At 34.1% G+C, this 19,748-nt stretch overlaps 1 protein-coding gene across 6 annotated transcripts in view; it reads left to right on the forward strand.

The window, feature by feature from the left end:
• Positions 1-19,748, forward strand: part of CEP128 (centrosomal protein 128) — a 385,312-nt gene that overhangs the window by 59,827 nt on the left and 305,737 nt on the right. For all 6 annotated transcript variants that reach the window (XR_007453647.1, XM_049612400.1, XM_049612398.1 and 3 more), the window contains 2 exons: positions 367-483; positions 19,337-19,423. Coding sequence is in view for 5 of the 6 variants with exons in the window: in XM_049612400.1 (XP_049468357.1) it covers positions 367-483; positions 19,337-19,423 (204 nt within the window). In the remaining variant the exon portion in view is untranslated. The remainder of the gene's footprint in view (positions 1-366; positions 484-19,336; positions 19,424-19,748) is intronic.

Below are 19,748 nucleotides of genomic sequence, written 5' to 3' on the forward strand. Positions count from 1 at the left end.
TAATAGAGTAATAAATGCAGTTGTTGGCAAACTTGGCATTTTCCTTCTAATTCACCAGAGGGCACTCTTTTCTAGTCTATTTTAACTCTGATCTTCTGATTATTATATTATACTTTGAAAGATTTAAGTCCTTCATTGGGTTCCAGGTGTGGATTATTTGGAGACTAATGATTGTTTTCTTCTGTAACTTTCAGTCAGTTTTTTTGTGATCTGCTTTATAATAAGCATCGTTAAAAAGGGCACTATAAACAAGCTATTCTTAAATGCTATATAGGCAGTAGTGTATGCGGCATGAAATATCTCTCCAATGTTGTCTTTTATTGCCTACCAGCTCTCATCTCACTGTTTCTGTCTGTTGATGTTAAGGTTTCAGATCGGGTGGAACGACGGCTTCAGGAAATAGAGAGAGAGATGCGCACAGAAAGGGAGCTGGTGGAAAGACGGCAGGATCAACTGGGACTTATTTCTTTGCAGCTACAGGAGGTTTGTAAAAAAATACCTTCTCAGAGAGTAAATCTTAAGCTTGATAATTACTTAGCTGCTGTTAAAATGATCAGAGTTCCTTGGTTGTTGCATGTGGCAGTATATTTCATTCCGTATGAGAAATATAGCATATAGTTTGCATAGTTCAGTGTGAAGAAAACAGCCCTACCTGGTTCAAACCCAAAGTCTGCTGCTTGCTAGCTTTGTGACCTTAAGCAAGTTCCTTAGTTTGTCTGGGCTCATTTTCTCTGTGGAAAGTGGAAATAATAATAGTTTTTACCTAATCAGGTTTTTACCTAATGTAGTGTCTGGCATGTATTCAAAATGTTAACTGAAAGTATTATTATTCTGATAAATTTTCTTTGGCATGAACTAGACCAGGGGTCAGCAAACTATGGCCAATGGGTCAAATGTGGCCCACTGCATATTTTTGTAAATAAAGTTTTATTGGAACAAGCTGTTCCATTCTTACTATTTGCGGAGGTGGTGTTTATTTTGTTCTCTGTTTTTATTTTAAAACACCGTGGCAGCATTGAAGAGTTGTAAAAGAAACCATCTGACCCACAAAGCCTGAAGTATTGACTGTCTGGTCCATTTATAAAAGTTTGCCAACCCCTAGACTGGACTATGGTCAAACCATTTCCAAATTGAGATCACTTACCTTTCAGGTATCTTTTGAAATTTCAGACTTATGAGGGCATTGAAAAAATTACAACAAAGGACTTCTGTATACTCGTTACCTAGATTCTCCCAATATTCACGTTTTACCTGAATAAATTCACATTTTACTTGTTTTATCATTATATATGTATGTATGTTATAATAATTATAATAATGTAAAATAATTATTTTTATTAGATACGATTTTTTTGAGCTGGTTGCAGACACGATGTAAATACTTACATAGCTAAATAATAAGGTGTGTACATTCTCTTCCATAATCACAGGAAATTAACTTTGGATCAATACTATGATATAATCTATAGTTTTTTTTTTTTTTTTTTAAATAACCTATAGTTTTTATTCAAATTTTGCTACTAACATCCTTTTCTGGTCCAGGGTACAATACAGGGTCACATATGGCATGTGACCATCATGTCTCTTTAGTCTCCTTTGATCTGGAACAGTTTTTTCAATTTTTCTTTTTTGTCATGACTGTGACAACTTTGCAGAGTACTGGCCAGTTATTTTGTAGATTGCCTTTCTTTTTGGTTTTTTGATGTTGCCTCGTGACTAAATTCAGGTTATGTACTTTTGGCAGGAAATCCAGAGAATTGGTATTTCACTTTTCCCAGGATATCTTACTAGGAGGCATGTAATGTCCATTTGTCCCATTACCAGTAAAAATGGAACATTTGGTTGAGGTGTTATCTGCCAGGTTTCTTCACTATAAATTTTACTATTAGGCCTTTTTAATTATTTATTTTATGGGGAGATTCTTAGAAACTTGGAAATAGCTTATATCTTATCATATTTTTACCCACAGATGTTAACATTTATTAATATTCTCTCTTGAAACAGTTAAAACTCCTAAGTGATGCTAAATGGTGATTTTTTTTTTTTTTTACACATTGCATCATTTTTTCTACATTTATGAATTGGATTCCTACTGTGTGGAAGGGCTTTGCTTTTTCTCTTAATGTTGGTGTAGATTTGTGAATTCTCACTATATTACATTGGTGATGTTTTATTACTATCATTGTAGAAAATTAATTTGTTGAAATTCCCTTTAAATGTGTCTTAGATCTATACATAAAGTATAAAAAATTAAAACAAGAAAACTTAAAAATTAAAATGATTTCTTTCTTCTTTACAAAATGGTTTTCTCTAAAAATGGTGTTCTACAAATGCACTTATGTGTGCATGAACATCACTAACCCTTATAAATTGATGTATTAAAATTTTTTCCTAAGTATTAGGAGACACTGCCAATTGAAAATTAGGAGCAAAAAGTGCAATCTTAAATTATAATGTAAGCTGACAGAAAAATCTACTTTTGTTTTCTAAAGTTTCGTTTTTCTCCGTTTCACAAAAGGAGGCATACCCTTGTTAGTTGGTAATTACTTTGAAGAGGATACTTTGTTGAATAATTAGATACGGCATGTGGGTAGCCTTTTTTTTAAAACCTTGATTTTTATACATTTGTTCTCAAAGCAAATTGCATCTGGTGAGCTTAAGAATAGTACTGAAGAGACAATTGTTCTTTTTTACAAGAGAAAATTAGAGAAATTTTCTGTACTTATTTTCCTCTTTCTTTGCAGAATGCACAAAATTACAAAGAAAGAAGGAGAGGAAGATTGCTTCCCACCCCTATTCTTGAGAAACCAGAGCCTGAATATTTGCATTGTAATTGTCAATTTGACTAAAAGCTTGGGTTGTGATTTGGAATTCCATCTCTGACAATACAATAGAGGATCACTATTGATGAAAAATGTTTAATTTCATATTTTGTCACTTTAAGTGGTGACCTATATGCTTTTAAAAGGTGGTTTTGGATTAAACAGTGCAGTGGAAGCTGGAAAGGATTAATTTAGGCTGATACGTTTTCCTACTCCCAAGTTAAGTGGCTTAGGCTGTTCTGGAAAGGTCATGTTTAAGGAGAGGAAACACTTTGCTTTTTGTTCAATATTAAAAAACACTTTTGCAAATACCTGTACTGTACGATCATAGTAATTGATATATTTTGTTTCTGGCTGTGGTGAGAAAATGAAAGTATAGGTGAGTAAGGAGGCCTGATTTTAGCCACTGTGCTCTTCTGCTTCCTTAAAATGTATAATTCAATCTTGGTGAATATTATGACATTTAAAAATTGTTAAGAGATTAGGGGTATTCATTAAAAATTCCAGGATGTCAGAGATCTCTAGGTATAATGTCATATTACAGCGAGGCAATATGTAGTTTTGGTTAAAACCTGCTTCTTTTTAGTGATCTAATGAGGTCCTTAGAACTTTATTCCCATTTAGTGGAAAACACAGTAGTAATCATTGGAAATAGATTGAGAACGGCACTCTCCTCTTCTTGTTTAGAGGTCTTAAGAAGGAATTGTTCACTTTTTAATGTGTATGTGTGTTTTTCCCCCTCCTGGTCTAAGCATGTGAGCTGTGGACACTCTGGAATCTATTCCCTTTATTAAGTGTCAGCTACTCATGTGCTACTGATGTCATATGAATATCAGTTTTTCTTAACTTGGTAAGGACCTTCACTGGCCTTCAGACTTCATATTTTAAACCATGTTGTTTTGGGATCTCAGTAGAGGCCTTTTTAGAGAGGTGAATATTTCATAGTGTGCAGTAAATATTCTTTTTATATATCTTTTTAAAATTTGAATGGTTATTCTAGTACTCTGAACTTCTATTAATAAAGTTCAAATATTGTTAAGCCTATAACCCTCAGTCTTTCTTTGTTAAACCAGTATGCAAACAATAAAATATTTGTTTAATGTTTATCATATTACAAACTCTTAGTAAGCTAACTTTGATTAGTTAAATATAGTGGAGGGGGGTTGGCATGGTGAGTGTTAGGGTCACAAATGAGGTCTTTAGAAGTAAGCTCAAGTCAAAGCTTTTTCTTTTTTTCAGGCCCCAAAATAACATAAGATCCTAGATAAAATTTCTAACTCTTGGCTATGGCATCTTGGGAATTCCTGACTTGTTTTTTTTTTTTTTTCTCCTAGCTGTTTCTTGTAAATTGAATGTTATTTCTCCATCTTCATTTGAATTACTTAAAACAAAATACATGAGACAAATGCTGGGTGCATATTTGTAAATGCTTCTCAGATCATTTCATAGAATATTAAAGTGCTAGCTCTCCCACTTACCCCACCAGTAATATTCCATGCTTGCTGATGATCTTGGGGGAATCAGGTGCCTCAAGGTTTAAAGGTGCTTTGTGGAGAAGCCTGTGGGGGAAGGTAAAGGATGGAATCTTAATTGAAAATGGTGAAGATTAGTGGGGAATTGTTAGTGTGAGATGGGAGTCCAGCTCAGTGGTTTTTCAGTCTGTCTGTCTATGGGAAACCAGATTATGTGAGCCTCATCAGTAACATTAAAGTCATGTACAGAAAAATTAAAGTGATTGATAGATTTTTTTTCAATATTTTTCTTCATCTTTTGGCATTCGTACCAATTGTGAAAAACCTAATGAAGAAATAGCTGTTTGTTCCTTCCCAGAAATGTCATTGTGGCTCCAGAGATGCTGAGTAATATGGATACTTCACCTAAGAAAAGCCTTGGGTACAGTTTATAAATGTATTTAGTTTGGACTCATTAAGGGAGAAGCTTCTAAGGAAGCCAAGAATGTTTTCTTAATGTCCTTTTAATAGCTTTAGCATCTCCCTTGAGACTTCTGTGTCAATTCAGAGGAGAACCTAGTCAGGCAAATGTTCTAACGTGCCCCTCATTAACCCTTTCCTTTCAAGGCTCCCCTACTCCCGTTTGGAGCCACAGGGGCCTTTCTAAGGCTGGTTGATTTTGAACTCCCCTTCACTTATCTTTCTAGGGCTGAATTGCATAACTTTTGCATGGCACTTTATCCTCTCATGTTGCCATAGTCTGTGCCCCCACATTTTCACATGTTTATTTCTTAGTACACACTTCCCTTACCCCATTAATGTTATTAGATGCCTTTTATATAAATGTCGGTTAAATCATCCTGACTTTGACCATCCCAGTAGCCTTCTTGGGCTTTGAGAAAGACCAGTAGAATTTACAAGCAAACGGGAATGTAAAATACAAGTTCTGTGGAAAGCTCAGAAGATGTACCGTATTTTCCCAGTCCCTGGGACATGAGTTCTAGAATGCAGTCCTTTTCAGGCCCAGGTGACCGGGGGGGATGTGGTAAGCAGAGAATAACACAGTAAGGGTGACATTTGGGGCCTTCAGACTGCCAAGGGCCTGAGAGCACTGAGTATCACAAAAGCACAACTACATGTGTGCTATTCTGTAGGAAAATGTGTGTAGCTGGGGGAAATTCAAAAATTCTTGCTCTAGTGTGTATTCTTTATGGAGTGGAGCTGTTTGTGTGGGATAAATCTGAGCCTTATTTTAAGCCATGGTTTTTATTCAATAAACCCAGATCCCATCAACTATTTTTCTCCTTTTACAGACATGGCTTTTTTCTCCTCACTATTCAGCTTCTAGTGATATATTTCACATGAGGTTTTTTTGTCTCAGGTCATTACTAATTACTATTTCTATTACTATTTTTATTAAATATTAAACATTTATTAACATATTTATCAAATATTTTATTAGTATTTTGTATAAATATGTTATTAAATATGGAAAGTAACCACATTTAATAAATGTATAACTGATGTGATCATATCATAAATGCTCATGCATTCTTTTTAATGTAGCTTTGTTTGGCTCATTCCCCTATCTCTTATGTGTTCTCTCGTTATCAACCATTAATCCTACTCACTAAGAAAAAGGAACGAGTGTAAACATGTGGAAGAGATCCCTTTATATTTTCCCTAATTATTGCTCTTAATTGTCCTAGACAGACATCTGTGGACCATATTACACCTTTGCATGTATAGGATTTTTTGTATATTTTATCTTGATAAAATGGGATCACATTATATATATGTACATTCTGCATTTTGCTTTTTCCTCCCACCAATACTTCCTGGAAATTCCTTGAACTAGCTGATGTGGTTCAAACTTAATCTTTTATTACCACGGTTGGATTTTTATCATAATAGAGGTTATAAGATTATTTTTTCAGAAGGTTCCAACCTTTTACATTTCTGTTCATGAAATGGTTGAGAATGGCCCTTTTCTCTCCATTCTCTTTAATATTTGCCAGGCTCCTGGGTATAAAGCATTAACTCATTTTTATGTTTATTTGCATTTCCCTATTAGTGAACTTGAACATCTTTTCACATATTTGTCGGCAGTTTGCATTTGTGCCCGTACAGATAGCTTGCTTATCACTGCTCATTTGGAAATACTGGATTACTTGTGTTTTCCCTCAGGAATTTTACTTTTTTAATGACAGGAGGAAGGAATCTGTGTTGTTTTTTATGTGACTAATGAGTTGCCTCAACATCATTTTTGAATAATTTGTTCTTTCCCCTCTGATTTAAATGCTACTTCTGTTATATATCTAGTTTCCCATGGTGTCTGTCTGGTTCTATATACTTTTGTATTGAACTGTTTATCCCCGAACTGATAGCATTTTGTCTTCATTATTATAGCTTTCATTATATCTTGGTAAATGATAATGAAAATCTCTTGTCATGTTCCATGAAAAATACTGCTGGCATTTTGATTGTAATTGCACTGAATATATAGATTAATTTGGAGAGGTATTTTCTAATGTTCTTCAGTAATGTTTTATAATTTTATAGAAAGGTCTTATACATTTTTGTTAGAGTTATTCCCAGGTATTTTAGGGTTTTCCTTTCTATTGTGAATGGAATATTTTCTTTTATTGCATCTCTGATTGGTTATTTAGAATATGTAGGAGTACAGTTGGTTTTATATGTGGCTTTTGTATGCAATGCTTTTGCTTAATGATCTTATTTTCTAATTTGTTAGCAACCTTCATGTATTACTATCATGTACTATATTTTGTGTAGATAATCATATATAAAATGGAAGGCAGTTTAGTCTCTAACTTTATTATTCATTTTTTTTTTTTTTTTGTCATTGCTTTATTGCACTGGCTAGAAACTCAAGTGCAATATTGAATAGAAACAAAGATAGCAAGAATTTTTGCTTTGTTCCTATTTTTATAGGAATGCTTCCAAAGTGTTAAAGTGTTTCATATTGTTTGCTTCTGGTTTTTTTTTTTTTTTTCAGTGCTGTCCTTTATCAGATTAAGAACATTGCCTTCTATTCATAGGTTTTCAAGAAGTTTTTTGTTTGTTTCTTTCTTTCTTAAAAATCATAATGTGTTGTGGAATTTATTAAATACTCTTGCTGCTTGCTGTATTTCTCTTTTGATATTGAAATGTGAATGTTACCAATGAATTTTGACCCCTCCTTGCACTTGTTTATTTGGTCAAAATGTGTTGATTCTTATACATTGCTGAGTTAATTTGCTAGCATTTTCTTAGGATTTTTATCTTTATGTTTATGATTGAGGGCTTATAATTTTCTTTGTACTTGTCTTCTTGGATTTGGAAGCAAGGTTACATTAACCTCATAAAATGAATTTGGTAGATTCCTTCTTTTTCTATTTCCTGGCTCTGTTTAAGAGAGAGATTGTCTATTTCTTGAATGTTTGTTAAAACTCACCCATAAAACCATTTATACCCGTTATTTTTTTGGTTGCCTGAGGTTTTCAATTTCTTCCTTTCTTTCTATTTCTTCCTTTCCCTTTCTTCCTTTCCCTTTCTTCTTTCTTTCTTTCTTTCTTTCTTTCTTTCTTTCTTTCTTTCTTGGTTTATATAGCCTTTTTACTTGTTAAGTCAGTTTGGTAATTCATGATTTTATATGTTATCCATTTTGTCTGTATTTTGAAATTAATTTTAAAAAGCAATCATAGGGGGCACCTGGGTGGCTCAGTCAGTTAAGTGTCTAACCCTTCGTTTTGGCTCAGGTCATGAGTTTGAGCACTGAGTTGGGCTGCATACTGACTGTGGAGCCTGCTAGAGATTCTCTCTCTCTCTGTCTCTGTCTCTCTCTCTCTCTCTCTCTCTCTGTCTCTGTCTCTCTCTCTCTCTCTCTGTCTGTCTCTCTCTCTCTCTCTCTCTCTCTCACTCTGCCCCTCCCCAGCTCCCACATGGACTCTCTTTCTCTCTCTCAAAATAAATAAACTTAAAAAAAAAAGCAATCATAGCTCTGATTTATTATTTTTAAATCTTTCTCTGAAGCTGTTACTCTTTTGCTTTAGTGTTATTTAGTTTTTCCTTTTTCATTATTAGTCTTGCTAGATACATGATTATTAGTTTTCATTTTGACTAGCTTTATTACTCCATCACTTCTGTTTTAACTCTATTACTTTTTTCAAACTTTTTTGTTTAATTTTTTAGGATAATTGTTTCATTTTTTAGACTTGCAAGTTAAAAACATTAGTTGATCTGGTTTTCAAAATTAATACTGAAAATTCAAGAAATTACCATATGTTCTGATATGCTGTTCTTTTTTTGTTTTTGTTTTCGATGGCTGGATTAGTCAGTTTACACTTATGATTAATTGATGCATTTGGAAATTTTTTTTAATCATTTTATGTTTTTTTTAAACATATTTCTTTCCTTTCCTTTCCTTTCCTTTTCCTCCCCCTTCTTTTTTGTTTGGTACTGGATTGAAATGTATATTCATTCTAATACTTCTGGCTCTAAAGCTGTAGATTATATTTCTATTTTTTAGATGGTTCTTCTCAAATTTTAAACATTACATCTATAACTACAAATTATTCTAAGAAATCTGTGCTCTAAGCATAGTGATGTCCTCTCAGTGTCTTATCAGAACATTTTTCTTCTGACCTTCAGCAAACTTCTCTCTTCTCATCCTTGAGGTTTCATTGTTGTCTCCTCTTCAGGAGGCTCTGTTCCCTCCCTCCCTCTCTTTTCTAAAAAAGCTCTTTTCTGCCCCAGTTTTTTTTCTTTTTTATCAAATTACTTGAGCTTTTCATAGCACTTAAAAACCGCCTGTAGTTGTATATTTGTTTACTTATATTATGGTATGTCTCCACCACTAAAACGGGAACTCTGTTAGCAGGAACTTTGTCCATCACGCCTGCTTTCCGGGGCATGTAGTGCTGCGTGTTTCCCACAGCAGTCATTCCGTGAGTACTTGTTGAAGGGATGACCGTTGTTTTCACACAGGAGTGAACGTTTAGCTATATGTAGCACACTTGGTTAAAAAAACTTTTTTTTTCCTTTCAAACTTTTTCCCACTGCTCTTATTTCTGCAGAGAACAAAGTAAATGCTAACAGATTTTAACTTCTTTGAAGTTGAATATATAATAGTCTAAGTGATTTAATTGACATCTCACAAACACTCTTCAAGAATTCAGACCATCACAATTAAATTCTCACTTTTTAGAGTATGTTGATATGGTGGTTTACTGTTTTTCAAATTGTGTTGAGAACTTAGAACAGCTAGGTTACTGGTTTCTTAATGTAAAACCGACAAAATTAGAAAAAAAAAATTAGACTAGAACTGCTCAGATACATGAATTCTGAAATTAAGACTTTAAAATATTAGTTACAGATTTCTGAAACAGTGTTGATTTGGCTGTGTGGATATGAATGAACTGATTCTTCATGGAGTTGTTCCAATTTGGGGTCAGTACCAGAGGCTGATTGGCTTTGATTTGGGAACATAGCAAATAATGGACAGAAAAGAGATACATTATTTTTCTTTTTAATTTTCAGAACTTTTGAAAGTTCTTTCAGTATAGGTTTTTCACATAATTTACACTAAATGTTTCAAATGTAGGTGATAAAAGTCTTAGGAGGATACTCAAAAATAGGAAATTACTGCATGTTTTTGACCACTAGTCGTCAGTATTGAACCATCAATTGTGACCAAGCAGGCATCCTTCGTTAAAGTTGCTAAACTTTCTTGGAAAATGATTATAATACATGTATCTCTACTATTAGGACTCCCTGAAAGTATACTTGGCACAGACAGTACAACTGAAAAATAATGTAATTATTTAACTTTTGTTATTTGAAAATTTACATTTGAAACAGTGTTGCTTTTTACTGTTGAAAAATAAAATATGACGCATTGAGTATTATATATTAAGACATCTGTTATATTTACCACTAAAACTATCATTTCTATGCCTTTTGTTGGAGTTTCTTTCATGCTTCCCATTTAGGGTTACAGTTTTTCCCTCTCTCACTCCGTCCCTATGTGGAAAAAGTCTTTTTACTTCTAGTAAAACAATGAGAGACTGTAATTTGATATGAGTTATTCCACTAGAATCATGTATTCTCGTGCCCTTTTCCATGGTTCATGTATCTAATATATATAGAAATGTGCCAAAGATGCACTTTCTCTAAATTTTTATCTTCTATAGATCCAAACTTTCTCCTAATTATTGTTTTCGTTTCCTTAGTAATCAGTGCCTTTGCAATCTGTTGTCTACCCAACCTAGTTACAGTCATTTTCCACTGGTGTTCTAATGCTGTTTGATCTTTCCTCTGTGTAATCTTGTTTGTTTGTGTTTCTTTACCTGGCAGAAAAGCATTTTTTATAGCTCTATTATGACTCATTGCATTCCTAGTTAATTTACATTTGTATTGAGTACTCATGATCCTTTTTTCTTTTTGTAAATACTGAAGCTGTGGTATTCATTATTTATTGCCCAAGAAATGGGAATCTGCTTAGAGTTTCCTAATATATCTTTGTCCATCTTATGGCCAAGTTAGAACAGTATTTACACCTCTAACTTTATTATGTAGTCATTTGATGGGCCTTGTATGGCAGTGAGGAAAAGTTGTGTGATTTCATATTTTTATCTGAGTTTGAGATCCTGAAGCATTGTTATCCACTGTCAGTCTTGGATGGGAATCGTGTTAGAGGAGTGCTGTGATTCAGAGCCACAAAAACTTGGGCAGACGTGGGTTGCTGGAGCTCAATTTCCTGTTCTTTCCTCTCCTGACCTGGGAACTTGTACAGAAGGTGCTAAATTACATCTTTTTGTGTGATTTGTCCTAGTAAGTAGCTCCTATGATTGATTTCTTCTTACAAAGATGGATACTCATCTTGACAACAAAAACAATTTTAATTTTATATTTAAAAATTTTTATGTGGTTCTTTTCTGTCCCTTCCTTTGCCATTTCTCTCATCTTTCGCATCCAGTCCATCATTAAATTCTGTCTAATTTAAATTCTGTTTTAAAAAATACATTCTGAATTGGTAACTGCTCATCTCCTCTACTGCTATTACTTTCATCTATCCTCTTGTCTCTGTTTTCTCCTGCTTGGGCTGGTATAGAAGCCCCCTTGTTTCCATTCTTAGCTTCTTACAGTCTTTTCCCCACAGAATCAGATAGTGCCATGTCATTCTCTCTGAACCCTTCAATGGTTTCTTTATCATCCTCAGAATGAAATGTGAAGTCCTCAACCTACAAGACCCCTCTGATAGGGTTTCTACATGCCCCCTCACCCTAATTCTCTGTCATTCTTCATGTCCACTGTAGGCCAACGACAGTGTTGCTTTTCCACAGCCAGGCACCCTCCTGCTCTTGGACATCTGCACTTTCCATTTCCATAGCCAAGAATTTTCAACTCTGAAAGCAGTTGCGTTGTTTACCCTTATGTCATTCAGAGCCCTACTTCAGCAAGGCCTTATTAACTATCCTAGATAAAATACCCTTTCCTCACTCTTGAGCCCCTTATGTTGTCGTACTTTTTCTTGATAGCACTTTTCATTACCTATCATCTGTCTGTCCTCTGAACAAAATGCAGGCACAGTTTTGATCATTGCTGTATCTATAGTTCCTAGAGCAGTGGCTGACATGGAATAAGGCCCCAAAAAAGTGTTTCTTAAAGAAAGGAATGAATAAATGTTGTCTACTATGTAGTCAGAATTGTATGTAGTAAAATATTCATCTGCACATACCTTCATGTACTTACTATATACCAGGTACTGTGCTGGGGACTAGGGATTTCATGGTACTTACAATGCTGTCTTCACTTTTAAGGGCTCCCATTTTAGCTGAGAAAGAAACGTTAACATCTAATTCACTGAGGGTGTTATTTAAGCTTTGAAATGGGCTTCAGAGTAGCTCAGAGGGGAAATAATTCCCTGTTCTTGATCCTTTGGGAAAATTTGGGTGGAAGAAGTGGCATTTTTGCTGAGACTTTGTGTTTTCAGATCACTGTAGGCATTTCTTTTATGAGTGTGATTCTGCCCCATTGCTTATTGCTACATGATAAGCACTTTACCAATCTGTGGCTGAAATTCTTATTTAAATTCTGACTCACTGTAGTTTTGATTTCAAAATTGTTCTCTCTCATTTTGTGACATGTTAATTATTTTCTTCTCTCTTTTATGTTTGTTACCTGTGGATTACTAATGTTTTTGCAAGGATAAAGTAAACGCTTTTCTGTAAGGTTGTGAAAGAACCATTAATGTTACCATGCTGTTAAAAAGGAAATAGATGGAAAAGAATGATGGTCTATTATGGGATTTGTCTTTCAAAGCTGGTTGAACACTATTTGGCACAGCTTGAAATGTGCAAGTCCAAGATATATCATGTTCTCCAGTTTTCTTCCTTAGTCTTTTTCTTGATTTACCTCTTTGCCTCCTGCACCCCTCCCTGCTGATTTAACCTATAAGTCTGTTTTATTAGGCTTTGATCATTTCACATGACACTAAAACACTTTTAACATCTTTTCTGTGGAAAATATCTTTTCCCCCAAAACTCCTTGTAGAAGAGAAGCTGGAAGAGATCTTTTATGTTGTCTCTTTCAACCTTGTACTCACTCAGTACTTGAATTTCTATTAACAGAGTAAACTTCCCATGGATATTATAGACAGCTTGCACAAGCCATATTCCCTTTCTTTTATTGGGAAATACTGATAGTGATAGCTGGTCAGATTAAAGAATATTCCAGATTTGATGATATATTTCAGAAGCCTATTTAATGTTGATAAAACAAAAGTTGGTAGGGTAGAAATATTTTCTACATCATAGAAGTAATATGTCAGCTGTTAACATGCCAGCAAAGGCCTTTGGATTCCTTTGAAGGATTCAGTTTTATGAGATGATGTATAGATATAAGTTGTCCTGAAATTCTTAAAGTCTCATTTCTGTATAATTAACACTTATGTCATCTATTCTTAGGCCTTTTACTTTATTAAGAAAATATTACCTAAGACTATTAATTATTAAATGTTTATAATGTGCTTTCTGTCCCCTTTTACCTCTCCGTTTTCAGTGACCTTTCTTCCAAATCCTCCCATGTAGATAACATATTTTCTTATTATTCACATGTCCTTGAACGAGGTGTATTCTTCCATATATTTTCCTGGATTGATCAATTTGCTTGTAGCTTCCTTATTTCTACTCTCATTGAAGTTAGCCCTCTTGTGATTTTTTTGATCCTCGTTTTTTCTTTTTTCTTTCTTTTTTTTTCCCCCTGATCATTTGCCCTCTAGGTTCTTAAAGAGCCATTTCTTATTTTCTCCAAAATGGCCATTATGGTCTCTGGCTCATTTCTTTTTTAAGTTTTTAAAATTTATTTTTGAGAGAGAGAAAGAGAGTACAACTGGAGGAGAGGCATAGAAGGATAGGTGAGACACAGAATCCAAAGTAGGCTCCAACCTGAGCTGTCAGCGCAGAGCTGGATTCATGGCTGAACCCATAAACTGTGAGATCATGACCTGAGCTGATGTCTACTGAGCCCCCCAGACACCCTCCTTTCTTTATTTCACCTGTTATTTAAGCATATGTATAGATGTTCTTGTAAAGCACCTGACATTCTGTTTGGAAATAGTTGCAGTTTGCATTATAAATAAATACTCTTATTGCTGCTGTGAGTTGCATTTAAGTCTGATGCATTTTATGTTCGTACCATATATGACTACATCTTAAAATATTGTTTAATCACATGTATTTTGCTATGTGTACTTATTTGTTGTTGCCAATATTGTCATCATAAACTGTAACAAATAAGGCTAGCATGGATCTGTGCGAGTCCCTCTGTAGCACCATATGCAAATAGACATTTAATGCCGCTAATGCTATGATGATGAAAAATATCTGTGCTTCTGTTGACTGAACAGCTGCCTGACAATAGACTGAGATTTTCTGAGTGCAGGACTTGTTTAATTTCTACTTTGTGCTTTTCTTGAGGAGTGTAATGTTTCTATCTACATTTTCAGTGAATCTATCCTAGACCATCTGTTTATAAAGCCCTTTTCCATCATTATCAATTAATATTTATTGGGCAGCTACTGAGTGCATAGTGATATTGTGTAAACAGAGACCACTCTGCTACAGATAGACTTATTCATTGACTTGGTACTGTTTTATTTTGATTAGAAAATGGTAAAAAAAAAAAAAAAATCCAGAAGCATAAAATAACATCCCCTAACTGTAAACAGTGAAAGATGTTGTATATTTACAGGGCATTCTGCTCAAATACAAATAAAACTTGAGAGATTTTAAATTAAATTTTTATAATTATCTGTGATCTTCTGTTTGTCAACAATTCTAACTCAGTTGTCCTGTAATTAGAAAGTCAGATGAAGTGTCATATCTCTCTGGGATTTCTAGTAAAACTGTGAGTCTCTTTTTTGAGAGGAAACTACTCAGATAAAAACAGACCCTCCACTAAGAGCTTTTGCTTTTGGATTTTGAAGGAAATCCTGGAAAGTGCACTTGTTGGGCTCACATTTAACTTTACTTGCAAGATTTTTATTAAGTAAAAGATTGCATAAAAATAAACTCCATTCCAGTAAAAGCAATGGCATTTTAAGGAATAATACTCATTACCATTGTTGCTTTTGTATTAAAGAAGGCAAAAGACTTGTATGTCTTTTCAGCATACCAACTTTGTAGGCAGTGATTAAGATTTTGTTTTGCATATTGGCAAATTTAATAACATATAAAGAATGAAATCTTGACAGTAGTCAGTAGGGGTTTTACTTTAGAGTTATTTTTATAGTCATTGTAGTGGATCTTGCTGATTCATCCAGGATCTCTGGCCTAGTTATTCTTCTATGTGGCCTTTGGCTAAGGTTTAGGGTAAAGACTATGACCATGGAACAGAGCAAAGGGAATTGGCTCTCATGGTGATTGAACCCATGACCTTGGTTGGCTTTGTGGGCACAGGGTGCCTGCCCCAGCCAGTCATAGACTCCATAAATATGGACATAGTAGAAACAGTAAGTTTCCTTTATAGGTCAGCAATAAGTGTCTATCTGTCCTCCCACGATAATTTCTATAAAAGTTCTTTGGATTCCTGAAAAAATAAACACCTTAGAATAATAAGAAGAAAAAATAGAATAAAAAAAAAAAAGAAGAAGAAGAAAAGACATCTGGGCCATTCTCAAACAGAAGCTTTGAGTTTTATGTTTCAAAACCTCAGGTATCTTTAAAGAATGTCATTAAGGATTACAATTACCATCAGAAATAATACCAATGTACTTAACTACTGATAAATCTTACTTAACTACATGATACTTGATATTACTCTGCCTTTTGAAAAACAGGAATGGTTGCATCTTGTGACTCCATGCACTATGTGCTTACCACTTCCATCTGGAAAATACACATAATTCAACTGGCACAAGTTTTTAGAATTTCCCCCTTACTTTGATATCCCGGAAATCTGTATGGTGTTATAATAGTAATGATTACAGTTGGATTCTCTTTGGACTTTATCATGTAATTTCTACTTTAACTTATTAAACTTATTTTTTTTTTCTTTTTTGTAGTGGTAGATGTTGGTATAGAACTTTTGTTCCTTGGTTATGGCTGAAAATTAAATTTCTTTGAACAATTTAAGTAAAATCTGTCTGGCTATTTTTAAGTTAGATATTGGTTCAGGGATTTAGAATATGAATGCATTGTTTTCTGCCTTAAAAAGAAAGTTAATTTTTTTTGTTTTGCTTGGTTTTTGTTGGCACAGATAATCCCCAACTGGATGAACTTAAAGGCTAAAATTTTCCATGACTTGAGCTAGTTCTCATGTGGGAGGAATCTCTAACTTGATTTAGGAAAAAACAAAATTTAGAAATTCACAGAACTTGACAGAAATAAAATCTCTGTTAATTTAAGTGAGTAGTACTAGTTCTGAGCAATAAAATCCTGCTGCATTATGCATATATATTCCTTTTCAAAATATGTATTATTCTATTGATGTTTGATGGTTTTAGAGCTGTGATTTAGGTTTCCAAACAAGAATTTTAGAAATAGACACCAGATCTCCATCTTAAAAAAAAAAAAAGGAGTTAAATGAGTTTCTTATTTACAGTATTCTATACATACTAAGTACTTAGTAATTTTTTTTCTTGATTTGAAATAAAGCAAATGTTCTTAAAGCTATTTAAAAATTTTAATATACATAAATATAAACAACTTTTAACTTTATAGTTCATGTGGTCTTATTTGGCTCAGAATAGCATTATATCGTGAAGCTTAAAATATTTGCTGACTTTTATTTTGTACCTACATGAAGGATTTAATTATAAAAAGCACAGTCAAATGAGCTATAAAGCAATGAAAAGACACAGAGACACTTTAAAGGCATATTATCAAGTGAAAGAAGCCATCCTGAAAAGACTACATACTGTATGATCCCAACTATGTGACATTCTGGGAAAGAAAAACCATGGTGACAGTAAAGAGATCAGTGGTTGCCGGAATTTGGGAGGTAAGGGATGAATAGGTAGAGCACAGAGGATTTTTAGGGCAGTGAAAATATACTATAATACTGTAATGATGGATACATGTCATTCTATATTTGTTTAAATCCATAGAGTGTATGGCACCAAAAATGAACCCTAATGTAAATTACGGGTGATTATAATCTGTCAGTGTAGGTTCATTAGTTGTAACGATGCACTACTTTGTTGAAGGAAGTTGATAATGGGGGAAGTTATGCCTGTATGAAGACACCGGTGTATATGGGAACTCAGTTTCCCTCTCAATTTTTCTGTGAACCTAACCCCCCGCCCCCCCAAGGAAAAAAAAAGTCTTTAAAAATATATAGTAAGAGCAACAATTTTCTAATTCTCAGTGACTTGACTTCTTCATTCTTTGTTACTGGGAGGAGAAATCTGACTTGGAAGTTTGTATCTTTTCAGGTGTGATGTTACTGACCTGTTGTTTGATATGAGCACAGTCTTGTTTTTCTATAGTCTGGTTGGTTTACCAGTGAGTCATCTACATGTTCTTGCCCTTGTGACCAAAGGCATGCACTTGTAGCACTGCTGAATGATGAGGATGAGACAGGATAGTTTATGTTCATCATTTTTTTTTTTATTTTTTATTATTTTTTTTTACATTTCAGTGGCCTGTGTGGGAGTTATCATAGGACCTTTATTTCATTCCAGCTTCTTCATTCTTACCCAAGCTGACTGGTCCCTTTACAGTAGACAAAGGGCCTTTAATTCCTTATTTGTTCTTTATTTTTGAGTGTGTTATTTTTTAGAGCCTCTTCATAAACATGCCTGTTGTCAAAGTTGTGGGAGCTTTTATGGTCAGATGAGATGTCTACAAACATTTTCCTTTTCTCCTTTCCCTTACTTTTTAAAAGAAAAGGCTGTTCCCCCCCCCCCCCCGATTTTATAAATAACTGAGAATTCAGAATCATCTACCTTCAAAGAACTACAGTAATATAATACTCAATATGTTAGTCTTTTTAATGGAAATAGGTATACTTAAGGAAAAGAAGAAAAATTGTTGTTATTAAAGATTTAAATGTGCCCCAGGGACCCACTATTAAGGCTCAGTGTTGTTGCTGTAATCTTAAACATGTAAAAGACAGTCTGCATCCTGGAGCAGGGTACCTGATAGCTTTATAGCTAAACTGCTTTTAAGGAAAAAATGAGCTTTAAAAAGCAAAATTACATAATAATAGAAATTCATTGGCATGTGATTTTTTCCCTCTTTTTATAACTGCTTTTACTGGGTCAGTTTTAATATAATTCTCAGTTTCTTGATCTAAGTCAATGGGAAGGAAATCTAGTGTCACCTTATACGCTTAAAAAGGTAGTAAATGAGTTAAAGTTTGTTATTAAGGTTTAAAGAAATATCTTGTATTTTCAATTCAGTTAGTTTTAAAAATCTTTATCTTTGAGTGTTATTTGTGTTTTCAGACTTTTAAAGTGCATTAAAATATATGTATGGGGTCTTAGGAGTTAGATTTTCTTTCTTTGTCTTTCATTATAAACTATGTAATGTAGAAAATAGATTCAGTAGTCTGGGCTAGAATTGCATATGTGTTTATTTGTTTACTGACTGATGGTCTGATGTTCAAACTTAATGACATTTCTAGGTGATGTGGTGGAAACGTAGTAATTTGCTTTGGGTTCTCCTTAAGACCTCACTTTTGTTCCTCTACTGAAAACAATAGTATTTAAGTTCTCACTGATTAAAATTTTCTAAGACTTCTATATCTGTAGAGTAAAAGGAGAAATAAAAAAGGGGGGTGTTAAATAACATTTTGGGCACCAAGTAGAGCTATAATAGAAAGGTATATTATTTGGAAAAGAAATATCACAAGTTAACTGGTCAGATGTGGAAGGTAGAAAGTGAAGAGGAAAGGACATTTTATTGCATATTCCTAGGTAGCCAAAAGAATTAGAGGTTCTTTTATTCATTTATCTCATATATGGAAATTTAGATTTTTAAAAAGTTGACTTTCAGAAGAATTAATGTTTTTATGAGGCATAATTCCATGTACTATAAAACACAATTTGTTTAATTAAAGTTCAGCTTATTGATTTCTATTTCTTTCGCATCAAGTATTAATATTTATACTAATTATAAGAAATGAAGATTAAATATTTCTTAGCCTAAGCATGAAAATAATTTCTCACATTGCCCTTTAAGGGGAATTAATTCTGGTAACTGATAGATCTTTACAGGGGTGGGAATGTAGGGGTGTTGGGTGTGGTTATGAGTTTAAGTTTTCGAAATTGAGAACTGGAAAAGAGGCACACTGCTTTGCATAACCTGGAGAGGGAGATTTAGAAGCCTGTGGGGAAGTTCCAGAAGGTGCAAAGAAAGTAAACAACGAGGGTGGACAAGATGTGAGGGAACAGCAAATAGCCCAAGAGAATTGCGAGAGCAGCCAGTGTTTGGTGGCTCTTTGATGAGCATACTCCACTGATCTGTAATAGTCTTCTGTAAATTCCAGGTCCTAACAGTGTCTTTTGGTTTTCTATGGATTTTGGACTGATACACATTTTTGTTTTATCTTTCATTCTAGGCACTGAAGAAACAAGAAGCTAAAGCAGATGAAAATGAGGGAGCCATGAAAAATAAGCTAAGACAGACTGAAACTGAGAAGAGTCAAGTAAGATTTTGAGAAAGTAATGCTGTTTGGAGCCAGTGATATTTGTTGAGTGTCTTAAAAGTTGTCCCTGGGATCATTTGTTAAGACACAGTGAAGCCTTTATGTTCTGATATGGAATCACTTGGTTTGATGGCTCTGCCATTCTCTGTTGCTTGGTCTGGGAAACGTGTACAGGTCATTTGCTACCTTTCACCTGGCCACTTCCTTTCTAGAGGCGAGTCGAACTTGGAACATGCAAGGAGCTTGACTTTGCTGAAGGGTTAGGAAAAAGACTTGTTGTTTAAAGGATGGGTATTGTGAATATATTCATTTTCATCATAGAAGA

Source organism: Panthera uncia, assembly GCF_023721935.1.
Source record: "Panthera uncia isolate 11264 chromosome B3 unlocalized genomic scaffold, Puncia_PCG_1.0 HiC_scaffold_1, whole genome shotgun sequence".
NCBI classification, from domain to species: domain Eukaryota; kingdom Metazoa; phylum Chordata; class Mammalia; order Carnivora; family Felidae; genus Panthera; species Panthera uncia.